This window comes from Falco punctatus (assembly GCF_963210335.1).
Source record: "Falco punctatus genome assembly, chromosome: 20".
In the NCBI taxonomy this organism is placed as follows: Eukaryota; Metazoa; Chordata; class Aves; order Falconiformes; family Falconidae; genus Falco; species Falco punctatus.
Genome location: NC_137600.1, coordinates 6,047,498 through 6,066,098, shown reverse-complemented (window position 1 = coordinate 6,066,098; position 18,601 = coordinate 6,047,498). Strand labels below are relative to the sequence as shown.

The 18,601-nt window shown below is 45.0% G+C and overlaps 2 protein-coding genes across 5 annotated transcripts in view; one reads left to right on the top strand and one right to left on the bottom strand.

The window, feature by feature from the left end:
• Positions 1 to 43: 43 nt before the first annotated feature.
• On the bottom strand, positions 44 to 14,214 carry AP3M2 (adaptor related protein complex 3 subunit mu 2). Of its 3 annotated transcripts, XM_080370557.1 has the most exons (9): positions 14,022 to 14,149; positions 9,994 to 10,966; positions 7,683 to 7,854; positions 7,005 to 7,142; positions 6,381 to 6,466; positions 5,721 to 5,854; positions 4,642 to 4,849; positions 3,670 to 3,814; positions 44 to 429 (listed from the first exon to the last, which is right to left on the bottom strand). In XM_080370557.1, exons 2-9 carry the CDS (start codon positions 10,264 to 10,266, stop codon positions 293 to 295), a joined length of 1,293 nt encoding a protein of 430 aa, XP_080226683.1. In that variant the 5' UTR covers positions 10,267 to 10,966; positions 14,022 to 14,149; the 3' UTR covers positions 44 to 292. The 3 variants fall into 3 exon arrangements, with proteins under 3 accessions (XP_080226683.1, XP_080226685.1, XP_080226684.1); XM_080370559.1 differs by lacking the exon at positions 9,994 to 10,966 and having other exon boundaries at positions 14,022 to 14,214; XM_080370558.1 differs by lacking the exons at positions 44 to 429; positions 14,022 to 14,149 and adding an exon at positions 1,547 to 3,238 and having other exon boundaries at positions 9,994 to 13,998.
• A 185-nt stretch (positions 14,215 to 14,399) lies between these two features.
• KAT6A (lysine acetyltransferase 6A) overlaps positions 14,400 to 18,601 on the top strand; it is a 51,091-nt gene continuing 46,889 nt past the window's right edge. For both annotated transcript variants that reach the window (XM_080370505.1, XM_080370504.1), the window contains exons 1-3: positions 14,400 to 14,512; positions 16,383 to 16,432; positions 16,533 to 17,303. In XM_080370505.1, the coding sequence (XP_080226631.1) occupies positions 16,701 to 17,303 (603 nt within the window). In that variant the 5' untranslated portion in view covers positions 14,400 to 14,512; positions 16,383 to 16,432; positions 16,533 to 16,700. The remainder of the gene's footprint in view (positions 14,513 to 16,382; positions 16,433 to 16,532; positions 17,304 to 18,601) is intronic.

The following is an 18,601-nucleotide window of genomic DNA, read 5'->3' as shown; positions in this document are numbered from 1 at the left end:
CCCATTTCCAAGTGCTGCTGTGCCTCACTGTCCTGGCCTTCGCAAGCCTGCCAAATACTCACTACTGCCTGTAGAACACCAAAACCATTCCAATGAGTAACACAGGTAAATTTCCTCAGGAATGCAACTTTTGTTCCACAATTCAAAGAGTCTATGAAATACATCATTTAGGCTTGATGTGATATAACAGCCACCAAATGTAACTGAACCACACTTGACACTCATGTATTTTAGGAAAAAATACATCCTACAGAAATGTAAGTAGCAGAGGAACAGTTTTACATAACAGTCATTACCAGCTCCTTGAAAACACACTTACATGAAATATCCAAGGTGACAAGAGAGCTATACAAGCTTTAGTTGCTATCCCTGCACTGGCTGCTTCCTTCCATCCTGGTCTGTCTTCTGTGATGTCTTCTCTGTGGCTAGCTTAAAGAAGGGCCCAGAATCAACTCTCAGGTTTTTTTCAAATTCTTCTTTATCACTCATTTTGTAGTAGATCATTAATCTGGGATATTAACCAAATCCCTGTCCAATAACTAGAACTTCTGCTCTCCGGCTTTACTTTTAACTTCTTGTGTTTCATTTCCCAGAAGCTGCTGCCACCTAGCTCAGTGTCCTTAACTGCGTTTCTCTGGCTTGTTTACCCATTACAACCCTCCCTGATAAAAATCCCCATGATAAGTCTCCATCGCTATGACATCAGCTTTTCTTCTTATTTTTTTCCCCCCTTCTTGTCTTCTTCCATCCAGCACACAGTAGCACCATCCTGAGGCAAGGCCTAAGACAATAATGACTGCCATCTGCTGGCATCATCCTTCTTCTTGCTTTGCAGATGATACTGTCATACTCAAGTTCTTCCAGAACCTAAGTCGACATCAGCATTTATTGTAACTGAAGTACACAGGTATACCTCACATTTCCCCCAAAATTTCTATCGTCTACTAAGTTATCTCACTGATGTTGCTCCCTGCTTTCCTCTTCTGCCCTGCTTCATCTTTCATTCTGTAGGAACTTGCAGCCATCTCAGACTGATACAGAAAGCTTGTCATAAGAGCCAGACACGCTTATGCATATAAGAAGCCTTTCAAGATCTTGACTGACATGAATCACTTCAGCAGAAAAGAAAAGATACTTCAAAAAACAAAGCTGCAAACCCAAAGGACAATATTAAGCACTTGAAGAGCAGGAAGGTGTAGAGGTATTGGTCTTCATAATCAAAAGCACAGCCCTTAACCAGCTACCCCAAACCCCACCTACTAAACAGAAATGGTTCGGCTGCATTCCTAACAACAGTTTTGCTGAGGTTCTAGGAAAAGCTCAGCACTCCTTTCGGGAAACACTAAGAAAAATTACCAAGAAAGTTATTAATTTTAGCTTTTCAGGCAGTGGCTTAGTCCTGAGCTTACAATCCCAATTGCATAGAGACATTTATCTCCCTATGGCACCCAGTATCCACAGTCCAACTGGCATGATTTACCTTCCTCCTCAAATACCAACTATATTTCTCGTAAAGCCCCCAGAAAACACTCTGAAATGACACAGATGACATGTAAAACTGAATTTTATTGATGTCCTTGCTGAAGGTTATATTTGCACTGAACACGCTCAGCAGTAAGGCCACCTGCTATAGCATTTCTCAGTTGCACTGGAACTTGCAATTCCACAAGCAGGATGCCATCATCCACTGCAAATCCATCACATGCAAACCAGAATATGTGTTATCCTTCATTTAGGGTCACCTTGTTCACAAGCACAAACTATACATGCTGGACTCCACGGCTACCTGATAGATGCCATAGCCGTATGTACAGCAGCCTAGGGACAAGTTCTGCTACCACAGAGAAAACACATTGGCATCTAGTGGCCAAAGAGCACATTACAGACAATACGGAGCAGTTGCCTCTCATTTCATATTTATGCTGTACAGAGAGATGCAGCGCAGACTGGAATGGGCAGATGCAGCAACAGCTCCTGCAGAACAGAGGGGTCCCAGTGAAAAATCCAGCGTAGGTGTGAATCCACCTGCACAGCAGCTGATCGGTACAGGAACTGGAATGAGGTAGGGCAGCCAGAAACACTACAAAGGTACCAGGACACAATTATCTCAAAGAAAGACATCAGTGAGCTGGAGAACAGCATTATCACCTTCATTTGTAATATGCAGGCAGAGACAAAAAAGAGGTTCCAACAAGTTACTATGGTAGTGATGGCCTTCATCTAGTCACAGCTTCAGTTTCCAAAGTGCTGTTTCCACAAAAATTCTCCTGCCTCTCTGTCTCTTCCCTGACTCCTCAAAGAAGCTAGAAGAATCCCTACCTCCAAATACTGACGAAATAAGAAGCAAAGCAGAATTACATTCAGGTGTCGCCACCACCAATTGCAAGATCACATGTGCACAAGATCACATGTGCTACAGTCAACCCTTCATAGGATACTGTACTAAGATTTGGATGGGTTTCCAGTCTATCTCCAAAGATCCAGGATACTTAATGACCAAGCTTAAGAAAAATCTAGAAATATCATCCACTTCTTTCCTTCCCCCCCTGTGGCACCATCCCCAATCTCAGGCTTCTTAACTTCCCATCCTGAGTGGAACAATCTAACTTTCCACTTCCAGTCCCTTTGAGGCGGACAGAACAGCTAGATGACCCCTCTGGTGACAAGAACTATACAGCTCTCCACCCTAATGCCCAGTGATGGAGAAGGGCAGATGCCAGACCATCACACTGGAGTTGAAGTTTGTAGATGATGCAAAGTTGAATTTCCACAAAAGGATGAAAGCCAACCAAAATATAAGGGAGGGAAGTTACAAAAGGCAGCAAATGCCTAGGATTTCCTTTAACACAGCAACATGAAGGTGATATAAGCTTGCACAGCTGACTCACTAATCCCAAGGGACCTGAACACCTCTCCCATCTGCCACTGTTCTTAATACTTCAGACTCAGCTAGGGATGAGATGGTTTCAGGTCAACCTTACTTTTCCGTGCTCCCCAGCACCTTAAGGACTGGCTATCCTGCTCATGCTACTACAGGCAAGGGAGCAACCCTAAACAGATGGATGGAGTAAGAGGCTGCATCCAACAGCCAGAGACAGGAGAAACAGAAAAGTGCTCTTCCTCATTATCAGGATCCTCTAGGTTCGGACTTGGAACTTGCCAGCCTTAGTCATGTATTTTATCCCCTTGAAGGGCTTGTACTTCTCCCCATACATGTCCAAGCGATTCACCTTCAGTCCTAAAGGCAAAAAACCACAGCATAAGACTGACTGCTGCCACAAACAAAGCAGACAGGTGTTCAGGATAAAGGAACAGAAGATCACACTAGAGGTGCAGAAAGCATAGGGAAAGTTTTAGTAAGCAGTAAACAAAACTGAGAAAAGCTGACAACTGCTGATTGTCAGAATGACTCTTTACAAACACATCCATACTCTAAAATTCTCTACAGGCCTATAAGCACAAAATGCAAGGAAGCATAGATAGGCTGTTTCACAGTGCATGAGAGAACAAATCCATGCATCCATAGTCAAAGCACATTATTTTTTTTACTTGAAGAACAGGTTTCAGATAAAGCGTACTTCAGAAGGCCTGCAGAGCTACTGCAGCTATGTGCAGAGTGAGCACTGACAAAGCAGACAATCTCAGCCTCTTTACCTGACAGTCACTTACCAGATATAGCCAGCTGCTGAATTTTAAACTGCAGATTAATGGTGGGGTTTTCATCTGGTTTTGATGTCCCAGCTTGCAGGCTCACGCTCCCCTTCAGACTTGGCAGCTTCTGGGGGTTTATTTTCCCCACATCCCATGACAACAACTTCAAGGAACAGAAAATGCAGCAGTGAAACAGAAATACTGTAATACCCTCTGAAGAAGAGTCCCCTTCTAAAAACATCTTTTAATGTTTCTTTACGGAAAAAGTCTTTGTCTCAGGTATCTTGCCTTTCATATTGGGCAGACACAGTACAGGCTTAAGGAGTAGCTGCCTCAGACCTTTGTTCTCCCTCCCTCTTTCCATAAGGTTCTCCAGAAATCTACCATGTATGGTATTTCCACTGCTTATGCTACAGCCCCCATTTCCTATGTGTAACAGTGACCAAAATAATGCAGAATTGCCTCCTCTCCAAGTAGCTGCAGCAGTGTTGCTTGAGGCTCCACTGTGCGTAAACCATCAAACTTGTGTTTGCAATAAGAAGAAACAAAAAAAGTGAACTTGGGGTGGAGGGGAGGCAGCAGACATTAAACAACAAAACCAGAACACACCAAACCGCATCAAAACCCACCAACCAATACAAATCCTCAGTGTTTGCAAAGGACCAAGTATAATGTGCAGTACTGGGCATGACTAGATACGCAGAAGTTTGTAAAGCACCAGACTGATGCATCATCATACAATACCAGCAGGATTTTCTGCACACACTAAGCAACCAGAACTACAGTCCACTCAGACACTGAACAGTTTGTTGTGGGGATTAAGACAACTTCGGCTATGCAATTGTCCAGAAAAAGCTCTCACCCCAAGAAAAGATACTGCCTTCAGACAACTGATGTTCAAGGAAATGTTCATGTAAGCATGAGCAGCTCAACTTAATTTGCTGAAAGGTAAGAAAGATTAAAATATATATATAATTTCTTTCCTCTCACCTTTGTAACTGGATCGAAGACGTGTGTTCCTTGAGAGGGTGTGAGGGTCATATTTAAGACACCCTTTGGCATCTGGCTAGAGACCATCACTCCTTCCACAGTCTTCCCCATAGTCTGCTTCGGCCCCACTGTGATCTCAAAACGTCCCAGTGAGCTGCTATCACGGAAACTGATATTGTGTTTAATGTAGACAGGAATTGCCACAAGACTAGAATAAAGACATGAAGAGAAAGTCCTTGTCAATCTTTTGTCTTCATCTTTGGTTTTCCCAATGCAGTCCTTGCTCTCTACATTAAAAAAAGGGTAATTATGACTTGAGAACAGGATTCTGACTTTGCTGTTAGAGATCAAACAAATCAGTGTAGGATTTTCTTCTCTTTTAAGGAGATTGGTTTCCAGTGTTTTCAATCAGGTTTGCCATATCTTAAGTTTTCTATCTCTCTACAGGACAGGTAGCTACATCCAATAAGTAACAGGAGACTTGAGCATAAGATGAGGAATGTTTTTCCATGTCTCAACCAGGCTGGCAAGTAGTTCCAGGCAGTGCAGCAGCACTTGAACTTCATGTTTGTGCTTTTGGCTGGATTTCCCACTCCTTTTCACCTATTTGAGATAAGCTTGACAAAGTCTAACAAAATGTTTCAGCATCTGTAACCCCGATTAGTACTTAGTAAGCTGCTTCTAGAAAAGAGTGCAGCTGACAAGAACTTGTGGTTCTATTAAGAGAAATGTTATAAACCCCCAAAAGATTACCAAACTATCTTGTTTTACTCTGTAAGTATTTTATAAATATAGGAAAGCAACAGCTTGATTATTCCATACTGCCTAATTCTTTCCCTCTCTAGTTTGTTCATCTGCTCCTAGTCTTTGAAAAAATGCTGGCTGACCAAAAAGAAATGATAGAATCAATGCTTCAAACAAGGAGAAAATATGTTTTAAAAAAGGAAAAGTTCAAGTTGCTATGCACCTCTACTTCATTTGGCACAACATGCCACCTCATTTTTAAAAGCAATTCCTCCCCACCCCCCAGCCAGGAAGATCCAAATTTCATAATTCACAGCACTACATTTGTCACTTACTTCTGAGCACTGACATGGTAGGAGAGCAAGCGAAAATTTCCATCAGGTGGAATGAAGGAGAGTATTCTCTCTGATTCCCACCGCTTAAAACGCACACATGGATGAAAGCTGACATCATCCAACAACCGAGGGTTCTGAAATAAAAGAACATCACAAAGTTTGTCAAGGCAGTACTACTTAAAATAACCTCTTCTTCTCAGTCTTCTAGCCATGAAGGACCTACCATTTGATGCATTCTGCCCACTTGAAGGTAACTACATTCAGACATGTTAAGCTATTTGATGCTGTTACATCTGTGCAATAGCAGTACTCAGTAACCTCCACCCTGTTTTAGAAAATTTAGTCATGTCAAATAATTACATTGATACATACTCATAAAAAAGACGGCCCTTTAGGGTATCTGCCTAAAGCACCACTATATCTCAGAAATTTAGTCACAGCACACACTAACAGTACTTTTAAAAAAGAATCTGAAAAAAAAACCACCTTTAGGCTCAAAGTTGCTGAAGTTCACTGTGAGTTTCCATTGTCAGTTCTTTCTATTTGGCATACCCACATTCTTATGTATTGGAATCCATCAGCATGAGACTGAGATCTTAGTAGCAGGGCTAGGCAACCCTTTTCAAAACACTTAAGAAAAGGTACATCCTTGAGCTTTACCATGAAGGAGAGGGTAAGGTCTGGCATCCCAGTCAGCTTCACACAAGCATCAATCACTCCTTGGATTTCAGCAGTAATTGTGGAACCTGCAACAATAAAGTAAACACGGAGGTTATGTGAACCTGACCAAAAAAATCCCAATGTGGAAAAACTTATCAGTGGGGAGGAAAGAAATCTATCATCTTTATGAAATGTCATAGCTCATTATGTTGCTGCTCAAGATTTCTCTCATTCCCAACAACTTCTAGATGCATACAAGAAAGAACCAGCGACAACAGCCATGTCCATTTGAATGGCCAGTGTCAGCAGCTCCCAATTCTTAACAAGACTAAGATGCACAAAAACTAAGGAGACAGTGCTACGCACAATGTTCACTCACCTTCTATTTTCCCAATAGATACAGAACTGTTTACAAGACCTCAGGAACAAAAACATGTTAAAACCTTGGTACCGCTCTAGAATTTTTGACTGAATAGCACCTACAACTTGGCAACATTCCAGAGTAAGAACAGGAATAGAGCTTCCCACACTTAGACAGGGGAGCTCCTCTTTGAAAACCTAAATCTCTCTTCAGGCACTATCTGGACAAGTCACCCTCGCCTTAGCCAGAAGCAGCTTCCATACCTGATTTATCAATGATTGCATCTATCTCCTCAATCACATCAAAATATGCCTCATTGTTGGTATATTTTACACCAGTACGTCTCCAAGGCACCACTGATAGCTGTCCAGTAGGAAGCTGATCACCCACATTAGTGCTTCCTGGAAAAACAAGGGCAATCACAACCACCAGAAAAGTTAGCCAATGCTCCAGAACAAGTCCTTGGCCTCATATAACTTAATTGCAATTAATCCCTGAGAACCTCTCTCTCTTTGTAGGAGAGCAATTACACTTCCAGACTCACCATTTGTATACTACAATTTACATCTCTCTTACATCCAACTCTAAAACATACCACAATAAGGCATGGGGAAGTGCAACTGAAAAAACAAAACCAAAAGCCACCCCAAGAAAACCCGCATCCTAAACTAACTCGTCCAGGAAGTCATGTCATGGCTGTAATTGGAAATGTAATATGTCTGTTTCAGTTAAAAAAAACAAACAAAACAAAAAGTGCCACTAGTGCTGGAACTGGAAGGAACCTCAAAGCAAATACTAACACTGGACTCCCTAAATACACCCATGTTGGGGTTTAGAATGGCATGCGACCACATAAATTTTCTTCACCCATGTCTAACTTACTTATACAAGAATACTGTCACACGGCCGCCCCAGTTTATCTACTTTTTGTCTCCTTGTACCTGTGATGGTGTTGACAACTGTTCGCAGGATAGTGGGAGGTTTTATCAGTTCCTTAAGAATATTAGATTCTGTTGCCAATGGAAAGCCATTGTCCAGCATCTCCTCCAGCACCTCATAAACCACCACAACATTGTCCTTGATCATCACCTCTGAACAGACACCAAAATAATCCTGTGCAAAAAAAACAATTACTCAACAATCTCTGAAAGAGTTTTAGTGATCATTCAGTTCAGTGTCCCCCCGCATGTGGAGGAGATGAAACAACACTGAACCTCCAGGTACTAGTGCAAGCACATCAGATAGGCTGACCACTCCAACAGAAGTGCACAACTCTGAGCATACCTCTGCCACTGCCCCAGCAAGCTTGCAAATCACTGCATCATCATATGTTCTTATTTCCTTTCAGTATAACAAGATTCCCTTTGATAGCTAAAAGATTTTTTTTTAATTAGCACTTGAAACTGTCTCAATTGCAACCAATTAAGCAGCAGTATTAATAAGAACTTACTTTGTGCGGTCACACTACTGACTTGTGTGCAGTGATGCTTTTCACTAGACTCCAGTATCACATTCCTCAGCTACCCTAGTCTTTACCTACAGTACTCTCAACACTTTCAATGGTGCAGCACTGCTGTTTGAGGAATTCAGCCTCTCCTCATCAAATCAAAGCTTCTTGTTTACTTTTGTTATAATGCTTGCATACATATAGGCAATAATACAATTATTAACTTCAATTCTGTAAATATTTTTCAAAAATTAACGCGGAATACAGGGGAAGCACAACTTCAGACTCTGCATATTCTGCCTAAGTCCATGTCTGTTTTATAGGAGAAGACTTCTGAAGTCCATCTAACACACTACCTGTGTTTTTTCATTCTGATACTGCTTGGGGTGCACAGACTGCTTACACATCCTAAGATATATTAGAGTAATAGCAAAGGCCACTATTCTGAAAAGTCTGAAAAATAATTCTATCCACATAACAAACCCCTCCTTCCTCGTAATTTAAGAGTTGTATAAAGCAGAACCTCGGAACATGAATAACAGAAGATCCACAGACATGTTTGTTCCCCAGCTTGATTCCTCTACTGTTTCTTCAGCTCCTACTAATAATTAGAAATATTGAAGTTTGTAGTAAAAATAAACCAAGTCAAACTGTAAATCTGTAACACAATATAAGTACGGAAAACCTCAGTGGAGATCTTTCAGGACTCAGTATATGTTACAGGAAGCCATTTTTAAGATTGAACATTTAATTTACTCACATTTCTATTCTATGGGGTCTTCAACCATCATTCTGGAGAGTGAGCGAGCAAGCACATGCACACAAAGACAAACTTGAGCTTCTAGTTACTTGCAGCAATTAAAGAGCTCAGGGATTCTGCACAAAGCATGAGCACACATAAATCGTGATGCTAGAGAATTCCTAGGCCTGCACTAAAAATACTATTTCTTTTTCAGACATACCAGATCTTAACATACGGCCAGGCCAGTGAAGAAATGCTCACACCTCGTCCCCTCACAAAAAACAAGACCTACGCAACTGACATGGTACATTTTTGGCCTGAACAGCCAATCCACAGCCTGCACTCTCGTTCTCATTGGCACCTGGAAGAAAAAGCTCACATGATACTTGTTTGACCAGGCACCCACATTTCCTGTAGGATGCTGGTCACAAGACATCTCAAATCCAGACTACACAATCCTGTTGTTGACAGGCAGAAGACAAGACATTTCAGTATTTCCCTAAACTGACCAACAGTCACATCAGCCACAGCACCGAGGGAACATGGCTGCTCCGCGGCAACTCCTGTGACTCACTTCTTTAGCAAGCCAGTACACTTTCAAGAAACACCTAGAGATACAAGCACATAGGATGGTTGTCACTAATTCACTAAAGCACGTGTCTATGAGTCGCAAAAACTCCTCGTGAGAACAAGGCCAGCTCGGTCTTAGTTCACAGCCCCTAGAAGACACGAGGCTGCAGAACAGAAACATAAATCTTGATTGCTGAGGGGTCCTTCCTGCGAGCATGGGCTGATCTGGAATCCATCGTCATCCGGAGCTGTATACTCCCAACCACCGCAAGCCGTCGAGACCCACTCTAGGTCCTCGCAGGTGCAGGATGAGAATTACGAGATAGGAAAAAGAAAATTAACTGCTGCTAACTTGAAGGGCTCCCTTTTCCCCGCCGCCCCGTCCTCCTTCACAACACGGCAGTGAAGCCGGGGCTCCTCTTCTAACCTCGCACGCACCAGCCAACCGACCCCTTGGCTGCAGCCGGCGCCGCAGGCCGCCCCCGCCCCGCACCTGGAACGTATCGACGACGCGGTGCAGGAACTCGATGACGAAGAGAGGCGGCACCTCGCTCTGGATGACGGCCACGAAAAAGATCTTGTGGCGGTAGACGCTGAGGAGGTAGTGGTGCGGCGTGGGGATCACCGGCGGCACGTTCTCCGCCTCCGAGGCCCTCTCCTGCGCCTCGAAGAAGTAGTCGCAGACGGAGCGGCTGACGACGCTCTTCCAGTGCTTCTCTAGGAAGATGTCCCCCGAGGCGTTGATCAGGAACAGGCTGTGGATCATGGCTGCGGCGGGAGCGGGAGCCGGAGCCGGCGCCGGGCCTGCCCTGCGCCCCGCCGCGAGGATTGGCAGCGCCCAAAGCTGCCCCCTGACCTCAATGGGCGGGGCTCGGCAGCAAGCACGCTGATTGGGTGACCCGCCAACACCCACGCCCGATAGGCCGAGGGGAGGCGTGCGGATGATGACGCAGCGAACGGCACGCTGCGAGCGGGCAACGCCCCCCGAGCCGAGGCCGCAGCGGCAGGTCGCCGCCCCTCGTCCCCCTCAGCTTCTGCCTGCTCGGGAGAGCCGGCGGGCCGGGCTCCTCGTACGCGGGCTGCTGCGTCCCCGGCGTGGCGCGCCCGCCCAGGTTTTCCGGTGGGGCGCTCAGAATCCCCACGGGTTGGTTTTTCTAAGGGTACCCTTTTTTTCGGGTTGACGTCTTAGTATAGTATATAAAATGTGTTACGGAACCCAGTTTCTACAGTGCAGTGCTGCTAGCTGAACGTGTTGCACCGTGTTGTTTTTGCTGGTTTGTTCACCACAGAGCACCACACAGTCCGGCTGGCATGGGAAATGGCAACTACCATGCAAAATGCTGCTGAACTCTACGCCAAGTGATTCCTTTGCAGAATTAGAAGAGGCGTCTCACATTCGCATAGCAAATCTCTGGACTTCTGAATCGGGCAGATGCCATTACAAGTAATTTTCCAATCCTGCTGCTCTGCTGGGAACAAACAAATACAAGAACAAATAAAAAGATGTCCTTTCTATCCCATCAAATAAACTGTCTAAGTATACAACCCTTATTACATGGTGCCTGCCTACTGGTTAGGACTGCTGCACGAGCACCGTAAGACTCTGGCCTGAGTCTTTGCACCTGACTATGCCTCACGGTTGTGGGCAAATCTTTTAAGCAGTGGTACGAAGCCTGGAGTAAGCTGAACGGACTGATTTATGTCAGAATGCAAAAAAAATCTGCACAGTTCAGAGTTTATATTAGATCTTATTCTCTATTGATACTTTGTAGCTATTTTCCCCCAAAAATGGGGCAGAAGTCAGTTTATTTACTCTGACATTACCTTTTAATACTCCTGTAGGCATACATCCTTACTTAAAGTATTAGATAATTCAACGCATGCTAGATGAGCTTTTTACTATAGCAGAACATAATGAAGGAAAAATTAACTACATATGAATTTCTTTCATGGTTGTAATTTGTATCAAATGCATTTTTTAAACATCATCAAATAATGTTTTTTAAATGCCTAATTCAAATTACTGTAATGAATTACATATTTGTGAGCGCAAAGGGGTAATAATCTGTCATTTAATCACAGCACTTCTAAATTCAAAAAGATTATTTATTATTTTAATATAATTGCTTTACTTTTAACACACAGATATTGTAAAGATTCTTGTATCAGCTTATGAGGCTCTTGGGGACTGTATTAATGGGAATCTTGTAGGTATCACAGGCAGAAAGCAGCAGCACATCATTACATTGACCAACAACATAAAGCCTTTATATGTCTGGTTCTCTGAGAAACCCTTCTGGTTTTACCCTGGACCACCAAATCAACATTCATGGGATACATCTTTTCAATATAGCCATTTGTTTTCTGTCTCACAAAAAGCAATTCAGTTTTGACTGTATTACACGTTTAAAAACTGCCATTTCCCTCTAACTGCTTGCACCCATTATTAAAATTGTTAGTATTTTACCCAGTTCATGATGATGTTACTTCTGTATTTTTCCTACAGTTACTTCAGTTTCTTTAGCCATCAAGAACGTTGGTGCCAATACTAAAGCAACTATAGGGCAGTGAATTATTTCTGCACACCAAAGGAAAGGGTTGTTGAGGGAAAAGGGGAAATATGTTTCTGCTTTAAAATCAGACAAGTTTATTAAAATATCTTGCTGACATGTGCAGAGAACAATTTGCAGTTACACCACCATTTCCTGCTGCAGAAATGCTGCCTGACTGCTTCCAAACTGTTAGCGCTAAGATTACGTTTAGTTCTGCAAGTCAGTCTCCACAGTGGCTCGGGAAGTTATCTAAACTTGGAACCTAAAAGGAGAACATAGCAGAAGATGCTGCCAGAACAGAATATCACTTTGCTGGTTAATTTAGTGACTGCCTAAAAACTGCTCACTGAAGAGTACTATACTTCAGTCACAGTATATGAACCCCCAGAGAAACCTAAGCACAGCCAAAGGGCAGTGCTACAAAATGATGTTGCCAAACCATGCACTGTTTTTACAATAAAACAATTCCTTACCATCTGTACTTTGCCATTTGCAGCAATTCTGATGATTTAACTGTTAGCCTGTACTGTGCAAATAAGAGAGTAGAAGAAAACAGGCCATTTTTTAATTTATAATAGTCAACAAAACCAATTAATTTTGCAAGGGTGCTAATAATAACCTACTGCAAATTTTGAAACAGAACAGTCTACAGAGTGATACTCTTGTAGGAACACAACTGGGTTTCGCTGTTAAATACTGAATCCTCTTAGTCTTGCTTTACTTTCACATCAGAAAATTACGTTTCTCTCTCTGTTAGTTTCTCTCGACATAGCACCACAGGTTTGTAATTTAAGGCACTGGAAGCCATGCAGCATAGAACCACCTGAATTTTGAAGACTCAGGAAGAGGTGGGAGAAGAGATTAATTTGTAGGGATAATCCAACTCTGACAAGGCCAGACCTCTATAGTCTTACGTGGCAGAAACAGAACCATTTGTACAGTATGTTGTACAGTAGCATGTCAAACTCCATTGGCTTCAAGTAATAAGCAACTCACTGAAAACATCTAACTTTTGCACTAGAAAACCTATTCTGTTAAAATGTCAAAAGTTTGTCTTACTCAACAGAGAGATTTCTCACTTCAAGACACTAAACAAAACCATTCAGAAAACATCATGTTTGCTTTATCAACTGTCTCCACAATGTTTTTTAAGATTTTATTTTTTCTTTTCTTGAAAGGGAAGCTGACATGAAACTTTACACAATAGTTGTCCCTTCAAGGAAATTGCAAAAAATGCCTAGTTTATAACGTGTGTGCACAACTGGTAAACTGAGCCAGAGGTTAGAATAGGATAGGGAATTGCAGGCAGCATGTAGTCGTTGAGGATGGGTAACAAAACGAGATACTTTCAACCAAATATAACCTGAGACAGAAACCAAATATAACCTGGGACAGACTTGTGTGAAGTGAGAGCTTGCACTTTGCTCGTTCCTGCCAACTTTCAGCACGCGCCAGTCCGACACGACCCCCCCGCACAGCGCCAGAGGAGCCTCCCGCGCCCCCCGCCAGGCACCAGCCACTCTTCACCTCAGCGACAGCAGAGCCAACACCAATGTACCGGGACAGCTCCCAAGTTACCTCCGTGCAGAACGGCGACTTTCAGCAGCATGTTTTCACTCTAACAACTAAAACGTATCAAAGATGTCGGGAAATGACACGAACTACCTCACAAAGACGCCCAAGGACCGACCCGTCTTTCAGCGCGCGCCGCCGAGGCACAGCCACGGCGCGCCCGCCCTCCAGGCTAAAAGGTATCGTTATTTCAAAATTCCACGTAACTTCGGTACCTTTGAGTCAGAAAGCCCCAGTCACTGTTACAAGCGCAAGCTTAATTAAGCCTAAGAGACAGATCTCCTACCTTACAGGTTACAACCACCCGCCTACCAGCGTACGACCATTAACACGAGTCCTCCCGCCGCCCAGCCGTTCCCGCCCGCATCCCAGCGGCCGGAGCAGCCGGTAGCCATACCCTCGGCCGCAGCCCCGCGCGTTCGGAGCGCGGGGGGCTTCCCACAGCCATAGCGAGACGTCGCCGACAGCACCCGCTCCGCGGCTCCCGCCCAAGCGCCGTGTCCAGCCAGCCTTCACCGAACGCCGCCGCCACCCGCCCCGGCCCGGCCCCTCACACTCTGCCCGCATGGCGCCGCAGGCCGCCCCCAGCAGCGGGCCCCGGGGCGGCGGCCCGGCCGCTCCGGCTGCCCGAGGAGCCACCCCGCGCCGCGCGCTCCCGCCGGGGGCCGGGGCTGCCGCAGACCCCGTCTCCGCGGCTCTTCCCGGCGGCGGCCGCTCCCGCCCCGCCGCGCCATTCCCCGCGCGCGCCCCCGCCCGCCGCGGGCTCTTCCCCTCCCACGCCCCCTCCCCCCGCCGCAGAGCTCCGGACCCAAGATGGCCGCCGTGTCAGTTTCGGGCTTCGCCGCCGTCCGGCCTTTGCTTCTCGGTTCCCGTCTCTCGCGGGCCTCGGTGAGTAGCGCCGGCGGGACCGTCCCAGCTTGGGTGCCTGATGCCGGGGAACCCGGAGACAGGCGGCTGGCAAGCCCCGCGGCCTGGGGAAGGGGAAGGCCCGCTGGGCGCTTCAGGCTCGCGGCCTGTTCCGGCCCCGCCGCCGCTCTGCGCCAGGCCCGGACCCAGCCGCCCGCTCCGTTGGGGCCCGCCGGGCCTACACCCCGGGGAGGCGGCGGCCGCGGCACGGCGCGGATGAAGTGGGCGGTTCAGGCGGGGGGGGCCGCCGGCTGCGCTCCTCTCTGTCTTTCGGGCGCGGGAGAGCGCGGCTGAGGCGGGCGCGGGCCCGGCCGAACCGGTGCGAGAGCCAGGATGCACCGGCCGCCTCCGTGGGGATGGAGAATGGTGTGGGGCCGGGCTGGTCGTCGGGGCTGCGGCCTGCGCCCTGCTTTTCCTGATTCTGCTAGTGCGAGCCCCTCGACCGAGGCAACGCGTCCCTCGGGGCGCCGGGTGCGGGGCCTGTCCGGGACAGGGATGGGGACGAGCGGTAGCAGGTGCAGGCACCGCTTGTCACGCAGAGAGCGAGCAACCGACCTGGCGCCGGGACCGTTCCGGTGTCGCCCCAGCTTGGCCGGGCGGTTACGTAACGTCCTGCGCACGGAGCTCCGCTGGGGTCAGCGCGCCGCGTCCGCCTTGGCCCCGCGATCCCGCCGTGCCGGGGCGCCCCGGCAGCGCAGCCTCGCTTGGCTGACGGGCGGGTCTCAGGGGCCCGCTTTCCCTTTCCATCGGTTGTTCGCGGGGTAAAAACTCCAGGCGAGCGCTGCATCCTTTCTGGTCTGAACAGTAGTTCTGAATCTTTCCAGTACTGGCTGTATGGAGCTGTGCAGTGGAGTCTGATGTCTGTATGCAAATCTGTTCCGTGTGTTGATAAATTCTTCAGTACTTACTAGAAAGCAGAATGGGAGAGCTGTGTTGATGACTAACTCGTGACTAAAACTTTCCTTGCAGAAAATCGTTATTCCTTGTGATAAACAGTTCATAAGTCCTTCTCGGTTAGGGTATTTTTGCAGTAGAACTTAAGCACAACGTACTGTCATCAACGTAGAAGTCTTTGTTAAAGACAACTAAGGGCTGTGAAGTAGAGCTTTGTATTCTTCCATCTGCATCTTTAATTAGCAGTTTCATAAGCATTTCTTCATTGTGTATGGTCACCTGTTACTTTGTCCTCAAGTGTTTTCAGTGTGCCTCAACTATACTGAAGATTATAACGTTGTATTCTTCTTTTCTGTGGTCTCTGAAAGTGGAACATTTAATGACAATCTCCAGCTGCGTTTCTTCACTTTTTTTCTTGATGGGACAACTGTCATAGCTTTTCTTAGCAGGAGGGAATCAGACCTATGATTACACTTCTGGAAGAGCTCTGAAAGTTTGTTGCTGTTTGCTCAAGACTCTTGGCTATTCCTACTGCTTTCTGTTGAAGTTTCAGGCAGGGCTTTCATGTGCAAAAATAAAGATCTTAAAAAAGCAGCAGCTATCTTCATTGTGGGTCCATCACCACCCCCCCACCCCACCCCCCCCACCCCCAAATACTAGTTTAGGTTGTGCTCAGCAAAGATCTAAAAGTTGGTATGGAATTTATAGTGACTTACAGATTGAAATAAAAAGGGCACACTTTTTCTCTAGGCTATATGGAGTTATTTCAGTGTTAAAGCATGCTTGTATTAGTAGTGAAGATAAAACCTTAAGTATTACTTCAGTGTTTTAGAACTGTAGTAGTGGATTAAAACTTTCCTATGTGTTTAATGCATTAGTGTTGACTGTTGTTTTGTGGGTTTTTTTCCCCTTTCTCTAACTGTTCTTTGGAAATGTCTCTCTTTTTGTTTTCTTCCAGGCCTAATGTTACAGTTCTTCTCATTGTGAGTGTGCAGACCAGAAGCTGAGGTGAGATATGCTGAAATCTTTATATCTTTATCTGAAGCTGTTAGAGGATTTATTGGAAAGAATGAGGAAATTTCTCATTGTTTTGCTTTCCTTTCTTTAGTGTGAAAACAAATAATGTTTGAGAAAGGGGGAATAATTCAGAACAGAAAACGTGTATGCTATGGTTAGCTGGTTCCCATCATTCGAGAATCTCTTTTCTCATTGTGTGAAACTTGTTCAGCATCGGGATAAAGGATAACGACTCTATGGATATACAGAATTCTTCACCATGGTAAAACTAGCCAACCCGCTGTATACAGAGTGGATTTTGGAGGCAATCAAAAAGGTAAAGAAGCAAAAACAGCGTCCTTCTGAGGAGAGGATATGCAATGCAGTGTCATCTTCACATGGTTTGGACCGTAAAACTGTTCTGGAACAGTTAGAGTTGAGTGTTAAAGATGGAACTATTTTAAAAGTCTCCAACAAGGGTCTCAACTCCTATAAGGATCCTGATAATCCTGGGAGAATAGCACTTCCGAAGCCTCGGAACCATGGCAAGTTGGATGGTAAACCAAACGTGGACTGGAATAAACTTATCAAACGGGCAATTGAGGGCTTGGCTGAGTCTAGCGGCTCATCCTTGAAGAACATCGAGCGCTTTTTGAAAGGTCAGAAAGATGTGTCTGCATCATTTGGAGGTAGCACTGCCTCCATGTTTCACCAGCAACTACGATTAGCTGTCAAACGTGCTGTTGGCCATGGTAGGCTCCTTAAAGATGGACCTCTGTACCAACTCAACACTAAAGCAACCACTAATGCTGATGGGAAGGAAAGTTTTGAGTCTCTTTCCTGTCTCCCTCCAGTGTGTCTCCTTCCCCATGAAAAGGATAAGGTAAGACCCAGTTTGCATGAGCATTTTCTTGGGATTGATGAAATGTGTTAATACAGAGTCACGATTTGAGGTTAATTATTTGTTTCACTTGCATCTTGTAAGTTAGAAACAGCTAATGTGCATTTAAGATTCTACTGTGTCCAAATTTCTAAGCGTGAACAGAGGAGGTGCTGTAGATCATAATTTGTACCTTGGACCTGAAAACTACAAATGAACTACTGTGGGGAGTTTACCTCTTCAACACTTTGTGCAGCAGAATTGTACGTATCATAGCAGAATTACTATAGTTACATTAGCAAAACTTGAGAAGTAAGCCTCCTTACTTTAAGGTGAGGTGGATTTGCAAAGCAAGCTTGAGATCATCTCTTGTTTTCACATTTTTGACTGCCAGTTCGGCTTCTTATTTGACTACAGATAACATGGTGAAGCGCTGATTAACAGTTGTTGCCTAATGCTGTTGTAGAGGCTTTCTTTGTTCACAATGAAAAAATCCCTTTCTGTCTCAGAACAGCTTTGTTGTGAAATAAGAAGGAAAGGTATATAGGATATAGCAGTTGAAGAGTGAAATCAGAGGATGTAGAGAGCGTGGGAATGCTGGAATGAAGAAGCTCGTGGGCTTCTATTCCCTTTTGTATGCCTCCTCCCACCTGTCTTAAATATAGTCCATTATGCAAACCGAAGTATTTTTCCATTGTTTTCCCTTTTTTTTTAATGCTTTTTTCCCCGTCCTTTCTTTCATCCTTCTGCATGCCTAAGGTCTTTGATCCTCCACTCCAACCTCAAGATGAAGCTGTTGGAGTGAAGTTCATACCCAGTCAGTATCTTTCCGGTCCTTGTGCTACTGTGGAAGCAGAGTAAAACGGAAGTCTGCCTTTGTTTATTGAAGACCATTTTTTTCCCCCAGTAATTCCTATCTTTGCACTACTACTCTCCAGGACTTCTAGAATGTGAAAATTATTTTTTCCTATCAATAATAATATTTTTTTTCAGCAGTGTTGAAATTTTTTGTTGTTGTTGTAAATATCCTCTTCAGGGTTGAGTTCTTTGGGTTTGTGCTTCTCATATTTTTTCATGTCAGCTTCACTCTCTGGTGAGAGGACTGCTTTATGGTCTGTTAGGGTTTGAAGACTTAAAACTACTGTAGGAGTCATCTTCCTTAAAAATAATAATAATAATAATAAAAAAATCTGTTCAGCTGCTTTATCACCGGTAGAGTTTCTCAGAACTTCCAATTTAACTGTGGGAGCTCTACTGTGGATGTAGTACTTAACTAGCCAGAGCATTGTGTTGTGGGCTGG